The sequence below is a fragment of the Muscardinus avellanarius genome (assembly GCF_963383645.1).
Source record: "Muscardinus avellanarius genome assembly, chromosome: 7".
In the NCBI taxonomy this organism is placed as follows: domain Eukaryota; kingdom Metazoa; phylum Chordata; class Mammalia; order Rodentia; family Gliridae; genus Muscardinus; species Muscardinus avellanarius.
In genome coordinates this window covers 92,925,230-92,945,175 of record NC_137793.1, presented here as the reverse complement: position 1 = coordinate 92,945,175, position 19,946 = coordinate 92,925,230, and the positions used below count along the sequence as shown (strand labels likewise).

General features: G+C 35.8%; 1 protein-coding gene across 1 annotated transcript in view; it reads right to left on the bottom strand.

Moving 5' to 3' along the window:
* Positions 1–1,620: 1,620 nt before the first annotated feature.
* LOC308265153 (complement factor H-like) overlaps positions 1,621–19,946 on the bottom strand; it is a gene marked incomplete at both ends in the record, with an annotated part of 57,421 nt that continues 39,095 nt past the window's right edge. The window contains 8 exons of the mRNA XM_080698746.1: positions 1,621–1,746; positions 3,659–3,741; positions 6,080–6,274; positions 10,655–10,831; positions 11,466–11,642; positions 13,360–13,533; positions 15,943–16,152; positions 16,865–17,041. Of these exons, the coding sequence (XP_080554872.1) occupies positions 1,621–1,746; positions 3,659–3,741; positions 6,080–6,274; positions 10,655–10,831; positions 11,466–11,642; positions 13,360–13,533; positions 15,943–16,152; positions 16,865–17,041 (1,319 nt within the window). The remainder of the gene's footprint in view (positions 1,747–3,658; positions 3,742–6,079; positions 6,275–10,654; positions 10,832–11,465; positions 11,643–13,359; positions 13,534–15,942; positions 16,153–16,864; positions 17,042–19,946) is intronic.

The following is a 19,946-nucleotide window of genomic DNA, read 5'->3' as shown; positions in this document are numbered from 1 at the left end:
AAATACTAAAATACTTACTTAAACATTTTGGAGGTTCTGACCACTCTCCATTTCTACAAGTTATTTTCTTGTTACCCTCAAGTTGATAGAGGTACTGGCACTGATATTCAACAGATGACTCTGGGAGATACTCTGGTGATGGGGATGACGTGAGGTCTCCATTTTTGATAGATGGAGGGGACCCACATTTTTTTCTGGAATCTATAAAAGAGCATTTAATTCATTGAGAGACCCAATAGAAATACAGACTAAAAGAACCGCCAATATAAATACATCACTGCGTATACTATTAATACTTTTGTGATTTCTGGTAACAGAAATGATTGCTTGGAGAAACTTTAACCAAAGAAAAGGAGAGTTACAGCTGGGTGTGGTGGTGCAGTCTTGTAATCCCAATACTTGGGAGGCTGAGGCAGGAGAATTACAAGTTTAATAATAGCCTCAGCAAGTAGCTAGGCCCTCAGCATAACTTAGTAAGATCCTGTTTCCAAGGAAAAAAAAGTACCTTGAAGTGTAATTTCTGAATTCAATCTTCAGTATCACCCCACACAAAATAAGGAAATAAATAAGGAAATAAATAAATAAATAAAAGGGGAGTTTCTTTTTTTTATGGTACTGGGGGTGGAACCCAGGAGCTTTTCTACCTCCAGTCTATACTCTCAGACCTATTTTATACTTTATTTGGAAACAGGGTCTCAGTAAGTTGCTGAGAGCCTCACTCAGTAGCTGAGGCTGGCTTCAAATCTATGGATCCTCCTGTATCAGCCTCCCAAGCACTGGGATTACAACCGTGCACCACCTTTTCCTTTATCTTCACTGCTTCCCAGTATCCCAGTATTAAAAAAAATTTCAACAAATCGATGCTGAACAGACAGAGAACAAGGAGAGTTTGTTGTGTTATACCTTATATACTGCACTGTTTATTGTGTCTCTAGTAATTTTTTTCTTGATATTTCTCTTAATTATAAAACAAACACTAACTCCATGAAAAAATTCAAAGTCTACAAATTGTTGAAGGTAAAGGTGAATCATTGGCTTCCCGATATATATGTAATGAATAAAAAACATTCTTGCCTATTTCTTCTGATTACTATAACTAAAAATTTTGGATATGCATATATATATATATATTATATTTTTTGTAAAAAATATAAAAAGACTATGGAAGGTACAGATAATTCAATGTGGCTATGAATTTCAGGATTCAAAGAATGGCCGAGCACCATATGAGTCCTCTCTTTGAAGTCCTGGATATCCTGGATGGGCAGTGGAGAAGATTATATGACTTAGGAATGGTTTTACATTCAGATAAAGAAAACCTTCTGAGGTGCCTCATCTCTTTAACCAAACGCTCAGGGAAAGAGGAAGCAGTTTAGCAGACCAATAACTTATAGGACAATATTTGATCTACTGCAGGACAAAAAAGGCACCAGTGACCAGAATTTTTTTTTTCCATGTCTGGGGATGGAACCCAGGGGCATTCTGTCTTTGAGCTACAGGCAGGTCTCAGTTGCAAAGGGCCTAAGTAGCTGAGGCTGTCGGCAAACTGAGATCCCCAGGTCTCAGCCTCCCAAATGCTGAGATTAAAAACTTGAGCCACCACACCCAGCTTCAGAATCTTTAATCTCTAACAGAGGCCACCCACACACTGAGGTTAGAGAGATCATCGCTGTCCTTTCCTGTGATATCTACAGAGTCCAGTGGGAAACCCTGACTCCCACACATCATGAGAGTAATGGAGACTAGCTGAATGGGAGATTTAAATAAATGTGGGATCTCAACATAAAGTACTTAATATATCTAGAATAAAATTGAAAAGCATGTATAATTTAAGAATTAGAAATTAATCTATTCCTCCTCCTCTTCTTCCTCCTCTTCCTCTTTCTCCTTTTCCCCCTCTTCCTCTTCTATTTCTTTGTTACTAGAGAGTGAACCCAGGGACATTATATCCCTGAGTCATGAAACAGGGACTCACTAGGTTGCTGGGAGTCTTGCTACATTGCTGAAACTGACCTCAACTTAAGAACTGAGGAACTGGGGTTCATCAGCAACTTAGGCACTTCCTGTTTCAAAAATAAAAAATAGTATAGGGGTTGAGGTGTTCTCAGGCAGAACACTGCAGGGTTCAATCTCAAGTACAAAAAATAATAATAACAAAAGACTCAACTATGTGTTGTCTACATGAAACTGACTTTATAAAAATCAGGATTAGTAAAAAAATTAAGAAAACTTAATTTCAGAAAATGTAAACAGATGATTTAATATATCCACTGTTGTTTTCCCTTATTTCCTGAATTCTAAATATTGGAATGTCATGTGACTACATGCTCAGATTGCTTATAAATACAGTAACTCCCTGGCTGGCTTCAGTCAATCACATATCTTCATTTGGAATCTATATATTGAAGATGCCTAAATTTACATCATATTATTTGATTAATCTACAATCACCTATTTCTCAAAGTGGCTATCTCTTAGGTCTGTCAAATGTACACAATGTATCTTTATATAATTATTCTCCAAAAAATAAATGGCTTTAATACTTAGCATATTTTCCCAGATTGTAAATATTCCTTTAATCAGGTAAAATATTTATTGAAAACTCTACACTGTATTTCTTCAGTTTACAAGAACAATTAATTCCTCATTACATATGGAAAATAAGTTCTGTGAAAATGACTTCATTTTACTTTTATCAGTGTATTTGACCCATAATATATTCTCAAGAGAAAAAAATAAACCAGGGAGATACAATACTCTACCTTTGCACTGAGGTGTCTCTGTCCAGGTCCCATTTAGACACATCACTTCTATTTCCCCAAGTAGGTCAAAGGGTTTGTTACATTTATAATGCACTCTCTTCCCAGATGGATACCTGGACATCTGCTTTGATATCATATTAGCATTTTTCACAGTGGGTGGATTCACACATGAAACATCTGAAGAAAAGAAAGAATCTCAGTCTATTGTTCTTTTTGAGAAGCCAGTAAGTGAATATGGGTTCAAATATATTTAAGGGGGATTGAAAAATCAATAGAAAATCTCTCATGAAGAACTTTCCTGATTTCAATAATATTGCATATAGTCTTAAGTAAAGAAGATATCACTATATTTTTGTAAAAGCTGAGCTTTCATATCTTTAAATCTCTTTCCTATCCCTTACCAAATAAACTGATAGAAATTTTATTCACTTGGAAGACAGAAAAATCTAGAGGTCCTGGATATTTCTCTTTGAGGTTAGTTGAATAAATATCTCATGCTCTACAAATCAATATGAATTTATAAAATGCAAAAAAATCAGAATAAAGAGATTTTATGGTCAAGTGTTTGGTTTGCAATCCCCATGCTTATTATCATTTCTTAAAAACAAACACCAAAAGACATTTTTTAGAGAATAAGTTAAGAATTATGGACACAATTTGAAGCATAAACACAGTTAAAATACAATAAGACATACTTAGACTTGACCTAGAAATTTATCTATGCCTGTTTTAATAATGCTAGAGAATATTCTTTATTTCCTAAAACACTTCAATAAATACAATCCGCAATCCATCAGTTTACCTTTGCACATTGGCTTTCCTATCCATTTGCTGTTAATACATGTCACAATATTGGACCCCTCCAATTGATGAAATTTTGGACATCTAAAAGTCACTTGTTCTCCTGACTTATATGATGTCTTCTTCTGTCCTACAAATATGGCATCATCGAAGCTAGGTAAATCAAAGCAATCTGTTCCTGAAAGAAAGGAATATTTATGTGTTGAGTAAGTTTTAAAATCTGTTGTATCTGATAATTGTCTCCTAAAATAACATTTTGCTACTCACAGAACAAATTAAAACCATATTATATACATCTACATCTTGGCATATTTGTGTTCACTGTTTTAACTAATATGAGTTGTCTCAAATTTATCTAAATTATAAGATAAGAATGATGGTTGAATAAATATTAGTGGTTGTAATGCTAGAAAGCACACTTTTTAATTCATATTATTTATTGCCCATACTTACCACATGTGTTATGTATTTCTACTTGGATATGATATGGACATCCATGTATAGGATAGACCTCCATGTAGAGACCATTGGAAGAATTAATATTGTTAATATGTGAATTCTATCCTAAACAACTTTAGTGCAAGCCCCATTATTAACAAATAATATTCTTCACAGAAATAGAAAAAGAATCCTAAATTATATAGAAGCACAAAAGACCTTGAATTGCCAAAGGGATCCTGAGCAAGAAGAACCAGCTATAGAGACATTCCAACCCAATTTCAAGATATATTACAGAGCACTAGTAACCCAAACAGCACGGCATTGGCATGAAAACACACACAGAACAATGGAACATAACAGAGAATCTAGATACGTATCAATACATCTATAGCCAGGTGATTCTTGACCAAGGCTCCCCAAACATACATTGAGGAAAGGATTGCCTCTTCCATGAATGGTGCTGGGTAAACTGGACATCTGTATACAGATGATTAAAACATGACCTCTATCTTTCACCCTGCACAAAAATCAACCCAAACTGGGTTAAAGGCTTAAATGTAAGACCTGAAAATTTGGAAACTGCTAGGAAAAAAAATTGGTAAATAGAGATGCTGGTTCAGTTAATGATTTTCTGGAAAGAACCCCCAAAGCACAGAAAACTAAAGCAAAAATAGAGAGATGGGGTTACACCAACCTGAAAAGCTTCAGTGCAGCAAAAGAAACAATCAACAGAGTGAACAGACAATCCATAAACTGGTAGAAAATAATTTTCTATGGTAGAAAATAAATTTTCCATGATGTATCAGAACATTAATATCCAGAATATATAGTAAATTAAAAAACAACCAAAAAATTATCAATTTAAGAATTGGATTCATGATTTGAATGGACATACCTAAAAGAAATCATTACAAATAGTCCACAAATAGAAAGAAGAGTGTTGAGTAGCCATCGGAAATAGTAATTGAAGCCACAGTAAAATACCACATCACCAATTTCACCCATATCATCTATTAATAATTATTTATTAAAAGTAAAATTAATAAATGCCGGTAAATTGGTAGGAGGGAAAGCATACTTAAATACTCTTGGTAGGAATGTAAATTAGCATAAACATTATGAAGAACAGTATGGAGATTCCTCAAAAACCTAAATATAGATCTACGAGAAGATCCAATTTCCTGTCGTGGTGGCGCACTCTTGCAATCCCAGCATTCCGAGATTTAGACAGGAAGATCACAGTTCACAGACATCTTCAGCTCCTTAGTGAGGTCCTTTGTAACTCAGTGAGACCCTGTTTCAAAATAAAGAATACAAAATAGGACTGAAGATGTAGCTCAGAGGTAGATTGCCTCTGGATTCCATTCCCAGTACCTCAAAAAGAAAAAAATCCAACTCTCCTGCTTCTGCTTCTGGGTATGTAGCCAAAGAAAATGAAATCAGCATACATATCCAAGAAATACCTGCATGCCCATGTTCATTGCAGCTCTACTCACAGTAGCCAAGATATGAGATCAGCTTAGCTGTCCATCAGGGATAAAGACAATTTGGTACATTTACATATGGAATATTTTTTAGCTATAAAGAGAAATGAAATCTTGCCATCTGCACCAAAGTGAATGGAACTGGAGAACAGTATATAAATTGTATAAGCCAGACACAGAAAGTACAAGTCCTACATGTTCTCCTTCATATGTGGAATAAAACAAAGTGGACCCAAAGAGAGAATATGAGTCATAGAGGGGAGGGTGGGAAAAAGAAGTCACATTGGTTCGTGAATGGTCTAGTCATATATGGAAATATCACACTCTCCTCCATTAATATGGACAATTAATATGTGTTCATCAAAATAAAAATATAGTTAAAAATTTGCACTATGCATCATGACTATATATACATATATATTTGTGAATTATTTCAAAACAAATCTCAATTTGTATTTCCTCACGTATTAATATTTGGCAGTCAAGCCTTTAGCAGGAAGGAATAGTTGTTTGTTAACCTGTGAATGTTATGTTATACATAACAAAATATTTTACTTAGTATGCTAATTTTCTCAGAATTCATGAAAATACTAAAATACTTATATAAACATCTTGGAGGTTCTGACCACTCTCCATTTCTACAAGTTATTTTCTTGTTACCCTCAAGTTGATAGAGGGACTGGCACTGATATTCAACAGATGACTCTGGGGGATACACTGGTAATGGGAACGAGGTGAGGTCTCCATTTTCAATAGATGGAGGGGACCCACATTTTCCTGTGGAATCTAAAAAAGAGCATTTAATTCATTGAAAGAACCGCCAATATAAATACATCACTGCGTATACTATTAATACTTTTGTGATTTCTGGTAACAGAAATGATTGCTTGGATAAATTCTAACCAAAGAAAAGGAGAGTTACAGCTGGGTGTGGTGGTGCAGTCTTGTAATCCCAATACTTGGGAGGCTGAGACAGGAGAATTGCAAATTTAAAAATAGCCTCAACAAGTAGCAAGGTCCTCAGCATAACTTAGTGAGATTCTGTTTCCAAAAAAAATCTCCATAGAGGTAAAATGCCCAAGTTCAATCTTCAGGGTACCCCCCCCACAAAAAAATAAGTAAATAAATAAAACAAAAAAAATCAAAATAAGTAAATAAATAAAACAAAAAAAATCAATAAAAGGGGAGTTACACTTTGTGTGTGTGTGTGTGTGTGTGTGTGTGTGTGTGTGTGTGTGTGTTACCGTGGGCGGAACCCAGGGGCTTTTCTACCTCCAGGCTATACTCTCAGACCTATTTTATACTTTATTTGGAAACAAGTTCTAAGTTGCTGATAGCCTCACTAAGTAGCCTAGGCTGGCTTCAAACTTATGGATCCTCCTGTCTCAGCCTCCCAAGGCTGGGATTACAAGTGTGTATCACCACGCCCTGCTGGAGAGAGAAATTTTAAGCTCTTCTTTTCTCTTCACCGAAGACACGTATAAAATATTGACAAATATTTCTGCTTCCCAGCATCCCAGTATTAAAAACACTCAACTAATCAATGCTGAACAGATAGAAAAGGAGTTTGTTGTGTTATACATAATCTACTGCACTGTTTATTGTATCTCTAATAATTTTTTCTTGACATAACTCTTAATTATAAAAAAAAACACTAACTCCCTGAAAAAATTCAAAGTCTTCAAATTGTAGAAGGTTAAGCCGAATTATTGGCTTCCTGATATGCAAGTAATGAATAAAAAACATTCTTGCCTATTTCTTATGATTACTCTAAAAATCCTGGAGATATGTGTGTGTGTGTGTGTGTGTGTGTGTGTGTGTGTATGTGTGTGTGTGTTTGTATTATATCATATATTTTTGTAAAAAAAAGTAACCATATAAGAAGACTCTGGAAGGTACCGAAAATTCATTATGACTATGAACTTTTCATGATTCAAAGAATGGTCAAAGCTGGTCATGGAGGTGCATGCCTAAAATTCCAGCATTTGGGAGGCTGAGATTGGAGGAACATGGTTCCTAGACAGCCTTGGCTACTTAGTGAGGCCTGTCACAACTCAGTGAGACACTGTTTCAAAATAAAGAATAATAAAACATAGGGCAGGGTGTAGGTTGAATGCTCCTGGGTTTCATCCCCAAACCTGCACAAGAAAAAAAAAAAAGAATGGCCGAGCACCATATGAGTCCTCTTTTTGGACTCCTATATATCCTGGATGGGCACTGGAGAAGATTATACAACTCATGAATGGTTTTACATTCAGATAAAGAAAACCTTCTGAGGTGCTTCATCTCTTTAACCAAAGGCTCAGGGAAAGAAGGAGCAGTTTAGCAGACCAATTACTTCATAGGACAATATTTGATCTACTGCAAAACAAAAAAAGCACCAATGACCAGAATCTTTAATCTCTAACAGAGGCCACCCACACACTGAGGTAGAGAGATATCTCTGTCCTTTCCTGTTGGTTCCTGCAGAGGCCAGTGGGAGGCCCTGACTTCCACACATCACGGCAGCAATGGAGACTTGCTGAATGGGAAATTTAAATAAATGTGGGATCTCAACATAAAGTACTTAAATAGCTAGAATAAAATTGAAAAGCATGCATCACTTTAAGAGTTAGAAATCAATCTCCTCCTCTTCCTCCTCCTCCTTCTCCTCCTCCTCCCCCTTCTTCGTTTTCTTCTTTCTGTGTTACTAGAGATTGAACTCTTGGCATTATACTTCTGAGTCATGAAACAGGGACTCACTAGGTTGCTGAGAGTCTTGTTACATTGCTGAGGTTGTCTTCAATTGATGATCCTCCTGTCTCAGCCTTCAAGTACTGAGATTAAGAAAGTGTACCACCACACCTGGATAAGGCCAGAAATATTTCCAAAACAAAAACATAACAAAAGAAAATACTTATATGATTCATATTTAAAGCTAAGAGAAAAAAATCTTGAACACAGCTAGGTAGAAACCATGTTCTACTTATATGATACCAAGATTTAAATGACAGTGGGTTTTGCCTCGATTAACTATGGAGGCCACAGGAAGTGAATGAAAAAGTTATGTCAACTTCAAATTCTTCAAATTCTGGCAACATTATCCTAGAATAAAGACATAAAATAAGACAGGCTCAGGCAAAGGAAGACCAAGAGACTTTGTCTTCAAGGGAATTATGCTTAAAGTATAACTAAAATTCTTCAAACAGCAACAAAAATGAAACAGGTAACTGGGCATGGTGGCATAGGTTTATAATCCCAGTACTTGTGAGTCTGAGACAGGAGGATTGCATGTTTGTGGCCGGCCTTGGCAATTTAGTGAGGTCCTGCACAATTTGGTGCGACTTGAGGCTGAGCAGGGAGGCAAAAGGGTTGGGAAGAAAGCTGAGCGGTCTAAAGGAGAAAAAAAAGAAGAAAAACTAGGGCTGGGGTGTAGCTCAGTGGTAGAATGTCCCTGGTTTCAATTCCCAGTACTGCAAAATAAATTAATTAATAAGTAAATAAATAAATAAACATTAAATAAGTAAAAATTTAAAAAGTAACAGGAGATTCAAGATTTCAGGAGGGAGAAAAGAAAAATGCCATTCATTAAGAATGGAATATAATAGTATATTTTTGCCCTCAAAAGTATTTTCAATTGTTTGATGTTTGAAGCAAAACTATATCATCTGATATTGGTGCCAAATGTATGTACAAGGAATGCTAAAGCATTTTCATTTTAAATGTAGAAACAGAAGCCAGTTGTGGTGTCACACGCCTGTTAAGGCCAGTACTTGGGAAGGTGAGACAGGAGGACGGCAGGTTCAAGCTGGCCTCAGAAGCCTAGTGAGACCTTTGGAAGCTTGGCTAGAGCCTGTTTCAAAATACAAAATAAAATAGGGGTAAGGATTTCACTCAGAGGTAGAAGGCCGCTGGATTCAGCCTCCAATACCAAAAACAGAACAAAACAAAAGAAAACAAAAAAGAAACCAGGAAAAAGTAAATAGATTTAAGTAGAAATATAATTTCTGTATTTCACTTCGTACATAATCTTAATAGGAAGGAATGTTACACAAATATGTTTATTGTAATACCTAGAATAACAACTTTAAAATATAGCGATGGAGGAAGCTCTCAGAGAGATGCATTCTAAAGCAATAAAGATAAGTCAAAATAAAATTCAATTTAAAAATGTTTTCCAAAGGGAAGGAAGAAAAAAGAAATGAAGACTGAGAAATACAGAAAACAAATGCAAACAAATAACGCATCAATAATTATTTTAAATGCAAGTCATCTAAACACACTAATCAAAAGAGCAAGCATGAATGCTGGTGCACACCTAAAATCTCAGTACTTGGGAGGCTGACACAGGAGCATTGTAGGTTCAAGGCCGGCCTCAGCAACGTACTGGGGTTCCTCAGCAACTTAGCCACTTCCTGTTTCAAAAATGAAAAATAATATAGGGCTTGAGGTGTAACTCAGAGGCAGAACACTGCAGGGTTCAATTTCCAGTACAAAAAGGGGGAAAAAAAGAATAGTAAAGAGTATATAGTAAGGAATAAAACAAGAATAGTACGATAGCTAGTCAAGACTCAACTATTGTATTGTCTACGTGAAACTGACTTCATCATAAAAAACAGAATTAAAGTAAGAAGAAAAATATTAAGAACTTAATTTCAGAAAATGGGAATGGATGATTTACTATCTCCATTGTTGTTTTCCCTTATTTCCTGAATTCCAAATATTGGAATGTCATGTGACTAAGTGCTCAGATTGCTTATAAATACAGTAACTCCCTGACTGGCTTCAGTCAATCACATATCTTCAATAGGAATCTATATATTAAAGATGCCTAAATTTATATCATATTCTTTGATTAATCTTCAATCACCTATATCTCAAAGTGGCTATCTCTTAGATCTGTCAAATGTACACAATGTATCTTTTATACATTTATTCTCCAAAAAATAAATGGCTTTAATGCTTAGCATATTTTCCTAATTTATTAATATTCCTTTAATCGGGTAAGATATTTATTGAAAACGCTACACTGTATTTCTTGGTTCAATACACAAGAACAATTAATTTCTCATTACATATGGAAAATAAGTTCTGTGGGAATGACTTCATTTTACTTTTATCAGTGTATTTGACCCATAATATATTCTCAAGAAAAAATAAATAAACCTAGGAGATACAATACTCTACCTTTGCACTGGGGTGGCTCTGTCCAGGTCCCATTTAGACACATCACTTCTATGTCCCCAAAGATGTCAAAGGGTTTGTTACATTCATAACGTACTCTCTCGCCAGATGGATACCTGGACATCTGCTTTGATATCATATTAGCATTTTTCACGGTGGGTGGATTCACACATGAAACATCTGAAGAAAATAAAGAATATCAGCCTAGTGTTCTTTTTGAGAAGCCAGTAAGTGAATATGGGTTCAAATATATTTAAGGGGAATTGAAAAGTCAATAGAAAATCTCTCATGGAGAACTTTCCTGACTTCAATAAAATAATATGTAGTCTTAGGAAAAGAAGATATCACTATATTTTTGTAAAAGCTGAGCTTTCATATCCTTAAATCTCTTTCCTATCTCTTACCGAAAAAAACTTATAAGAATTTTATCCCCTTGGAAGATAGTTAAAAACTAGAGGTCCTGGATATTTCCCTTTGAGATTAGTAGAATTAATATCTCAAGCTCTACAAGTACAATATAAATTTAGAAAATGCAAAAAGATCAGAATAAAGTGATTATATTGGTCAAGTGTTCCGTTTGCAGTCACCATGCTTATTAGTTACCATTCCTTAAAAACAAACACCAAAAGACATTTTTTAGAGAATAAGTTATGAATTATAGACACAATTTGAAGCATAAACACAGTTAAAAGACAATAAAACATACTTAGGCTTGACCTAGAAATTAATCTATGCCTGTTTTAATAATGCTAGAGAATATTCTTTATTTCCTAAAACACTTCAATAAATACAATCCACAAGTCCATCAGCGTACCTTTGCACATTGGCTTTCCTATCCATTTGCTGTTAATACATGTCACAATATTGGACCCCTCCAAATGATGAAATTCTGGACATCTAAAAGTCACTTGTTCTCCTGACCTATATGATTTCTTCTTCTGTCCTACAAATATGGCATCATCAAAGCTAGGTAAATCAAAGCAATCTGTTCCTGAAAGAAAAGAATATTTATGTGTTGAGTAAGTTTTAAAATCTGTTGTATCTGATAATTGTCTCCTAAAATAATATTTTGCTACTCACAGAACCAATTAAAACCATAATATATACCCCTACAACTTGGCATATTTATTTTCACTGTTTTGGGGGTTTTTTGTTTTGTTTTGGTTTGGTTTTTTGGCCAGTCTGAGGATGGAACCCAGAGGCATTCAACCTCCAAGCTACACCCTCTGCCCTATTTTTTTATTTTTTATTTTGAAACCGGGTCTCACTGAGTTTCAGCGGACCTCACTAAGTAGCTGAGGCTGTCCATGAACTGCTATCCTCCAGTCACAGCCTCCTGAATTCTGGGATTACAAGTGTGCGCCACCACACCCAGCCATGTTCACTGTTTTAACTTATATGAGTTGTCTCAAATTTATCTAAAATATAAGATAGGAATGATGGCTGAATAAATATTAGTGGTTGTAATGCTTGAAATCATACATTTTACATTCATATTATTTGTTGCCCATACTTGGCACATGTATTATGTCTTTCTACTTTTTGCTTCTGTCAAATATGTTATTTGAACTCGGTTTGGTGGTGCATACCTGTAATCCCAGTACTTGGAATGCTGATACAGGAGAAACACAGGTTCAAGGCCAGCCTCAGCAATTTTGTGTGGCTCTTAGTAAGTTAACCAGACTCTGTTTCCAAATATAAAATAAGTTTGGGAGTGTAGCTCTGAGTTAGAATGTCCCTGGTCTTAGTACGCAGAGAGCACTCACGTGCACAGACACACACACACACACACACACACACACACACACACACACACCCTATTCTAATAATTTCAGAGTTGCAAAAAGCATGCAGCTGTATTGGGATCATTGACAATATGAGAGCAGGTTAAATAAGGGATGAGATAGATGAGCAGGAATCAGCTGTGTCCCAGGAACAGGGTTAATTCTGAGAATGTACATCAGAGGATACTGAAAGTTTGCACAAAAAATGTTTTGGAAATGAAGTAATTTGGTTCATAATGTTAAACTCTTTGCATTCTAAATGTTTTGGAAATAAAGCACTTTGGCTCATAATGTCAAAATTAAATAAAAAAATTCTGAGTGTGGTGGCGCACTCTTGTAATCCCCACACTAGGGAGGCAGAGACAGGAGGATCACGCAGGTTCGAAGCCAGCCTCACTGGCTTAAAGAGACCCTGTTTCCAAATAAAAAATATATGAAAATAGATCTGGAAGTGTAGCCCGGAGGTAGAATGGCTTCCAGGAACCCCAGAACCCCCCAAAAAAGTTTTAAAAATTACGAGGACTATATTCTTTGCCAGAATCCAGAACCTTCAAGAGTGTTACCTTGTGATGGGGATGTCCGTGCACACAGCACTTGGTGAGCTTTCCCCCAGCTCCCTGGATACTCCCTCCCCTTCCCAGTATATGTCATTGACATTGGCATTAACAATTTCAATACGTGCACAACGTCAGTGGAAGTGTGTCTTTCAGTAATTCTTTCTCCACCCCCACCACCCATCACTCTGAACTATAGCATGATGTAAGAGTATAATATATCAGTAAAGGTATTATAAAATAGTAAATCAAGTCAAAAACAAAGAGGGATACCTTGTGAAATTTTAGAATTCTGGCTTAATTTCTTATATGTACTACTTGTGCTTTGAATTACGGTGTCTATCATAGAGAATAAAATAAAAATATATACTTGTGCATTCTGGTGGAGAGGACCATTTCCCCCCCAAACATCTTATAAATGCAGGTCCATCGATTCCAAAACCTTCTGAACAGCTGTACATAACTTCTTCTCCATATTGGTATCTGTCTAAGTTGTGAGACACAATACCATTAAGAATCTGAGGTGGAGGTTCACAAGGCAGTCCTAAAAACAAACAAAAAAACAAAAGAATTAATCCATATTTTACAAACCCAGAAATTCAATTTTATGTACCCATTTTCATATTTAATAGTTTTGAAGAAAATGATAACACAGCAGCTACTTGGACATCACAGAGGATGTTAACATATTTAAGACACAACAAAAGCATCTTGAGCCAATTATGAGTGATAAAATAAAATACACTGTGGATTTAATAATCTTAAGAATTCTATGTAGACAGATGTGATGGTGCATGGCTGTAATCCCAGTTACTTGGGATACTAAGACAAGAAGGTCACAGGTTCAAGGCCAGCCTCAGCAACATGGTAAGGCAGAGCCTCAGCCACTTAGGAAACCCTGTTCCAAAATAAAAAATAAAAAAGGGCTAAGGGAGGAGGGGCAGGTGTGGTGGTACATGCTTATAATCCCAGTATTTGGGAGGCTGAGACAGGAGAGTCACAGGGTTTCAGCAGCCTCAGCAATTTAGTGAGGCTTCAACAACTTAGTGACATCCTGTTTCAAAATAAAAATAAAATGGGCTGGAGGTATGTCTTGAAATTAGAAAGCCCATGGTTTCAATCTCCAGGATTATACACACAATCTGAGTAAGAGAAAATAATGTTCCTGAGTTTATTCTCAGGTCTTCAAATCATAGTATCATGTATTATAAGAAATCAGAAAGAAAACACATTAAAAATAGTTTTAAAACTGATGGCAAAGCAAACACCCCATCTTATGTGTATATGTCCATTTAAATCGACTACACATTCTTTCTGTTTTCACTTTTATATACTTTCATTTATATACTTTCATTGGTGCATTGTAGTCTCCCATCATCATGTAGTTCACAGTGACAGCGACATGCTCACACAGAATACTCACTTCCTCGACTCCCTCCCCACTCCTTCCTCCCCGTACAGGGTATTGAGACTGGCATTGGTGTTCTCACACATGTACGAATGTCCATGGAAGTGGTTCCTTCACTGACCTCCCCTCTGCCCTCTGCTTTCCCCTAGACGCACCTTCCTGGCTCCACTGGACTTTCTCCTCCATTATCTGAAGTCCTTCCAGTATCCTGGTCACTCCCTATCTCCATGTAGGAGAGAAAACACATGACACTTTGCTTTCTGTGACTGACTAATCTCACTTAACATGATGTTCTTCAGATCCATCCATTTTGTTCTAGTTTACTGCTGAGTACAATTCTATTGCGTGTATATCCCACAATTTTGTAATCCACTCCTCTGCTGATGGCCACCTAGGTTGATTCCATCATTTGGCTATTGAACTATACGTCGTTTTTAAAAATAAAAATGTTGGCCAGGCGTGGTGGAACACACTTATTATCCCCGTGCTTGGGAGGCGGAGACAGGAGGATCGCGCAGGTTTGAAGCCAGCCGCACTGGCAAAGATACCCTGTTTCCAAATAAAAATATAAAATAGGTCTGGGGGTGTAGCCTGGAGGTAGAAGGGTTCCATACCCAGTGCCACCAAAAAATAAAATAAAATAAATAAAAAATAAAAATAAAAATGATGAATAAAATGTGACTAACTGGACAGGGTGGTGCACACCTGTGATCCTTGTACTTGGGAGACTATGACAGAAGGATCACAGGTTCTCCACAGCCAAGCCAAGTTACTGAGATCCTGTTTCAAAAAAAAAAAAAGACTAGGGTATGTATCTCAGAAGTAGAACACCCCCCTGAATTCAAGCTCTACCACCAAAAACGTGACAATAAAACAACAAAATTAACCAATAAAATAGGACTGATTCAATATGCAAAAGTATTTAATGGTAAACTATACAAATGTGTAATATATATATATAATTCTGTATATTATATATATATTCATATATTATATATACGACATTCGTATATAATATATATTCATATCTAATATATATTATTCGTATATAATATATATATTATATACATATGTAATTCATATATTATATATATACATTCATATATAATATATATATATAATTCTGTCTCTTGACTTTGATAACAATAGACTATTTTTTCTTTGTAAAATAGATGAAACTATTTTTTTGTAAAATAGATGGATAGAACCCAGGGGCATACTACCTCCAAGCTACACCCCTAACCCTATATTTTATTCTTTTTTTTATTCTTTTTTTTGTGTGTGTGAGTCTGAAGATGGAACCCAGGGGCATTCAAACTCCAAGCCACACCCCCTGCCCTATTTTTTATTCTTTATTTTTAAACCGGGTCTCACTGAGTTGCAGAGGGCCTCACTAAGTAGCTGAGGCTGTCCTTGAACTTGGATCCTCCTTTCTCAGTCTCACAAGTGCTGGGATTACAAGCCTGCACCACCACACCCAGAAAAGGTAGACTATATTAATTATTTGTACTAAAAACCAGAATTTGAGATTTTATATGTTCATACCTACACAACGAGGTGGAGAACTCCATTTTCCCAAGTGGCATTTTATCTCATTTTTTTCAGCTACCACGAAACCATCTTCACAAGCATAACTTAATTTAGTGCCATGGGCATACGCTCGGGAGGTGTCTGTTTCTTTCCCTTTTTTTGAAGTTTGAGGCAACAGAATGGTTCCATGGTCTATCTCAGGTGGTTGAAAACATAAAATTTTTTCTATGTGAAGAACAGAAATCAAAAGGTTAATATTTGGGTGGTACCTGCACAGTATCCGTGTTATTACCTTTTTGCTCAATAATCCCTTTCATATGAGGCCTATTAATTATGTGAAGCAAAATATTTATAAAGAGAAATTTTGTCTGGTATTCGCAAAATACACCAAAGCATTTTCTGTATTTTTTGACATAAGAGAAAGATACTCAGTGATTTATGTATGTAGATCACAATTAAACAAAACTATCCACGTCAATCACTGAGCCAAGCATGGGAAGGAGGGACGGGGAGGGAATGGGGTGGGGACTGGGTGAGGGCTGACTGGGTGATGTGTGTGTGCACGTATGTCTCCATGATTCTTTCCTCCCATTATGATGTATGACTTCAGTGCACCAATAATAAATTTTTTGAAAAAAGAAAAAAGGGAAATAGATATATAGTAAGGTCTTCAATCTTTTTACTCACATAAAACACTAGGGATTTATTAACTGCAATGTCAAAATAAATACCATGTACAAGAAGGGGAGAGAGGCAGGGAGGCTCACCAAGTGCTGTAGCATGTACGTTCCCAGCACTCTGAACCTCATTATGGTGTGAGATTACAATACACGAAAAAAGCATATTTAAAATTATTAAACAGGAAACTCTAAAAATAGATGATTCATAAGTTTGAACTTGCAAAAACATGTCATAATGGGAGTTTTCCACGACTGACCCATACAGCGCGGTACCGACTGCCACCGTCCATTTTTGCACATCATTTCTTCTCCATCCAGGGCTAGATAATTGTCTTGGCAAAGAACAGACACTTTTTCTCCTTCTTGGTATTTCACTGTGGTTGTCATCACATGAGCATTGGGAACTTGAGGTGGAGGGGGGCAGGAGCTTGTTTCTACTTCTAGAAAATATTAAAATTAGACTGGTTGATACACATCATAATTTTAAAATATTTAAAGAATAATTTAATACACAGAAAAGTCATTAATTAAATCGTATGATAATAATGTTCTATATTTAAATATTTTTTCAGCTTGGATCACAGTTTAGTGTTAACTATTCTTTACAGTCTTGCAGTTTTTCCCATTTCTTCTTCCTTTAGGCAATCTTGCATGTGTTACATAAACTTTTAAAACTTATTTCTAACCTTTAGGATGTCTTAACTGAATTATAATCCTTTGATAACAAATATGAAGTAAAGTGACCTCAAGGTCTTTTCAGATATATGCATGATTAAATGCAGAGAAATTTGATTAAAAGCCTCAGGAGATATTTTACCAAAGGAAGCTGATTAGCCAAAGGAAAAAACACATTTAGTTAATAATCAGTTTGGTATTCATTGTAGGTTATCATAAGCATTACATATGTTTACAAGTGATTTATAGTGTACTATTTATTTATTTATATTTGTGGTATTGGGGGTAGAATCCAGGGGCTTTCTACCTCATGGCTATATCACCAGCCATATTTTATTTTTTATTTGTAAACAAAGTCTTATTTCATGAGAGCCTCACTTCCATGCTGAGGCTGTCCTGGAACCTGTGACCCCCTGCCTCAGCCTTCCAAGTACTGGGATTATAGCCATGTGCCACTATGCCCAGTTTATAGCATGCTATTGCAAGTTTGAACTCTCCTGGACCTACCATTCAGTAGCTCAATGATGTTGCTAAAGGATATCTAACTTGATTGGTCTACACCCAATTTAATAACTATGCAATTGAGTTGCAGTTACATAGTGTGTTTGGTATGGAAGACTCCTCTGCAAGCTGTGTCTGAGTCCCGATAGAAGTAACATACCTAGGCTGGGCGTGGTGGCACACACTTGTAATCCCAGAGTTTGGGAGGCGGAGAGAGGAGGATCTCACAGGTTCGAAGCCAGCCTCTCTGGTTTAAGAGACCCTGTTTCCAAATAAAATATAAAATAGGTATGGGAATGTAGCCCGGAGGTAGAAGGGTTTCCAGGAACCCCAGTACCACCAAAAAAAAAAAAAAAAAAAAAAAAAAAGAAGAGATACCTCAGATATATCTTGGTGGTTCATAATGTGAAGATGCAGTCTCATTTGACTGAGAGAGGGTTCTGGATGGACTTGAATAGCTTTCATATCTCTCATTCCTTCACTTTGCTTTCTCCTATGTAATTTTATTTATTTTTTTATTTATTTTCATTTATGTATTAGGGATTGACCCTTGGGGTTTTCTACCTCTGAGCTACATACACCTCCAGCCCTATTTTACTTTTTATTTTGAAACAAGTTCTCACAAAGTTGCTGAGGGCTTTGCTGAATTGCTGACACTGGCCTCAAACCTGCCATCCTCCTATGTCAGCCTCCCATGTCCTGGGATTATGGGCATGTACCACCACGCCCAGCTTGTATTATATACCTTACTTCATTAAAACCTCATGTGAGTGTACCCTGAGAAGTCTTGTAAATATTCTCTATTGTTTCACAGTTTATTAATTCAGAAAGATATTTGAGTGAACAAAATTTATTTTTGGTTATTAATAACTACATGTTTTCTGCTTCTGCTTAAGGCAACATGAGTTATATTTCATCAATAATATTTTCTAAGTATTTGTTCTTAAATATCTTGAAATATTTTGAATGTATTCTGGTCATTTTTTTAGTTATTAACAATATATGCCTTAATGATTTTATGTTTTTATATGTTTTATATATGTCTATGTCTAGCTTTCATATTGTTATAGCTGTGGCTTTTCTTTTATTCTTTTTTAATCTGTGTTTTAATGCTATAACTATCTTTGCTTTTGTTGTATTTTATAGATTTCAGTTAGTACTGTGATCGTTGTCATTTATTTTTGACAATAACTGATTGATAATGAGGTGGTTTATTTTCAAATTTGTGAGATAAACATATGAGGTGTAGTTAGCTCTGTTATTATTTAATTTTTTTTTGCTTTCAATTGAGAGAAAATACTTCAGGATGATAACTATTTGAACTTTGTTTAGCTTTCCTTTCTCTTATAAATATACCAATTATTTTAATGACATGGCTATCTTAAAAATCAGACAATATAGATACCTCTCAAGACATAAAGTTTTACAAAAGTAGAAAAGAAGTATTTTATAATTATAAAAGAGATACTTCAAAAGGACAAATCAATCTTGATTGTACATGTATCTAAAAGATCTCAAGATTACAAAAACAAAAATAAAGAGAATTATAAGAAGAAATAGACAAATCACAGTCCTGTGCCATCTGCAACAGCCGCAGCCACAGCAACAGCCCTGCTGGCTCATCACTGATCTCTGCAGCATCTGAGCAACTAGAATATGCCAGGTCCTGACAGTGCTCCTAGATAACCCAAGAGTGAAAGTATGGCCTTGGGGTTTAAATACGGTCCCTCCTCTTTCTGTTCTCTCTCTACTTCCTGCCTCCATTATGCAAGAACAGAGCCCTTGTGCTCTTTCTATCCCAAGGCCATACCCTGAGCTCTGCACACTTCACCTGGCCTAACAAAGACTGAACCCCTGAGATCTCCACAACTGTGAGCATATAAATCTTCTTTCCTCTCTGTGGGTTTCATCAGATTTTGGAGGTCACAGCAGTGAGAATGCTGAGTTCAACATGGAAGTTCCAATATGGTTTTTAAGGCAGATAATAAAAAATAGATAAAAAATAAATGAAAATATAGACAAATTATTGGATAATAAATACATAAGAGATAAATAATAGTTACAGGCACAGGGATAGTTACTGATTCATACAGTATAATAAAAGTAATTATAAGCAATGTTGTTCAGTGATTAATACAATATTAATCAGATATGTACTACCTA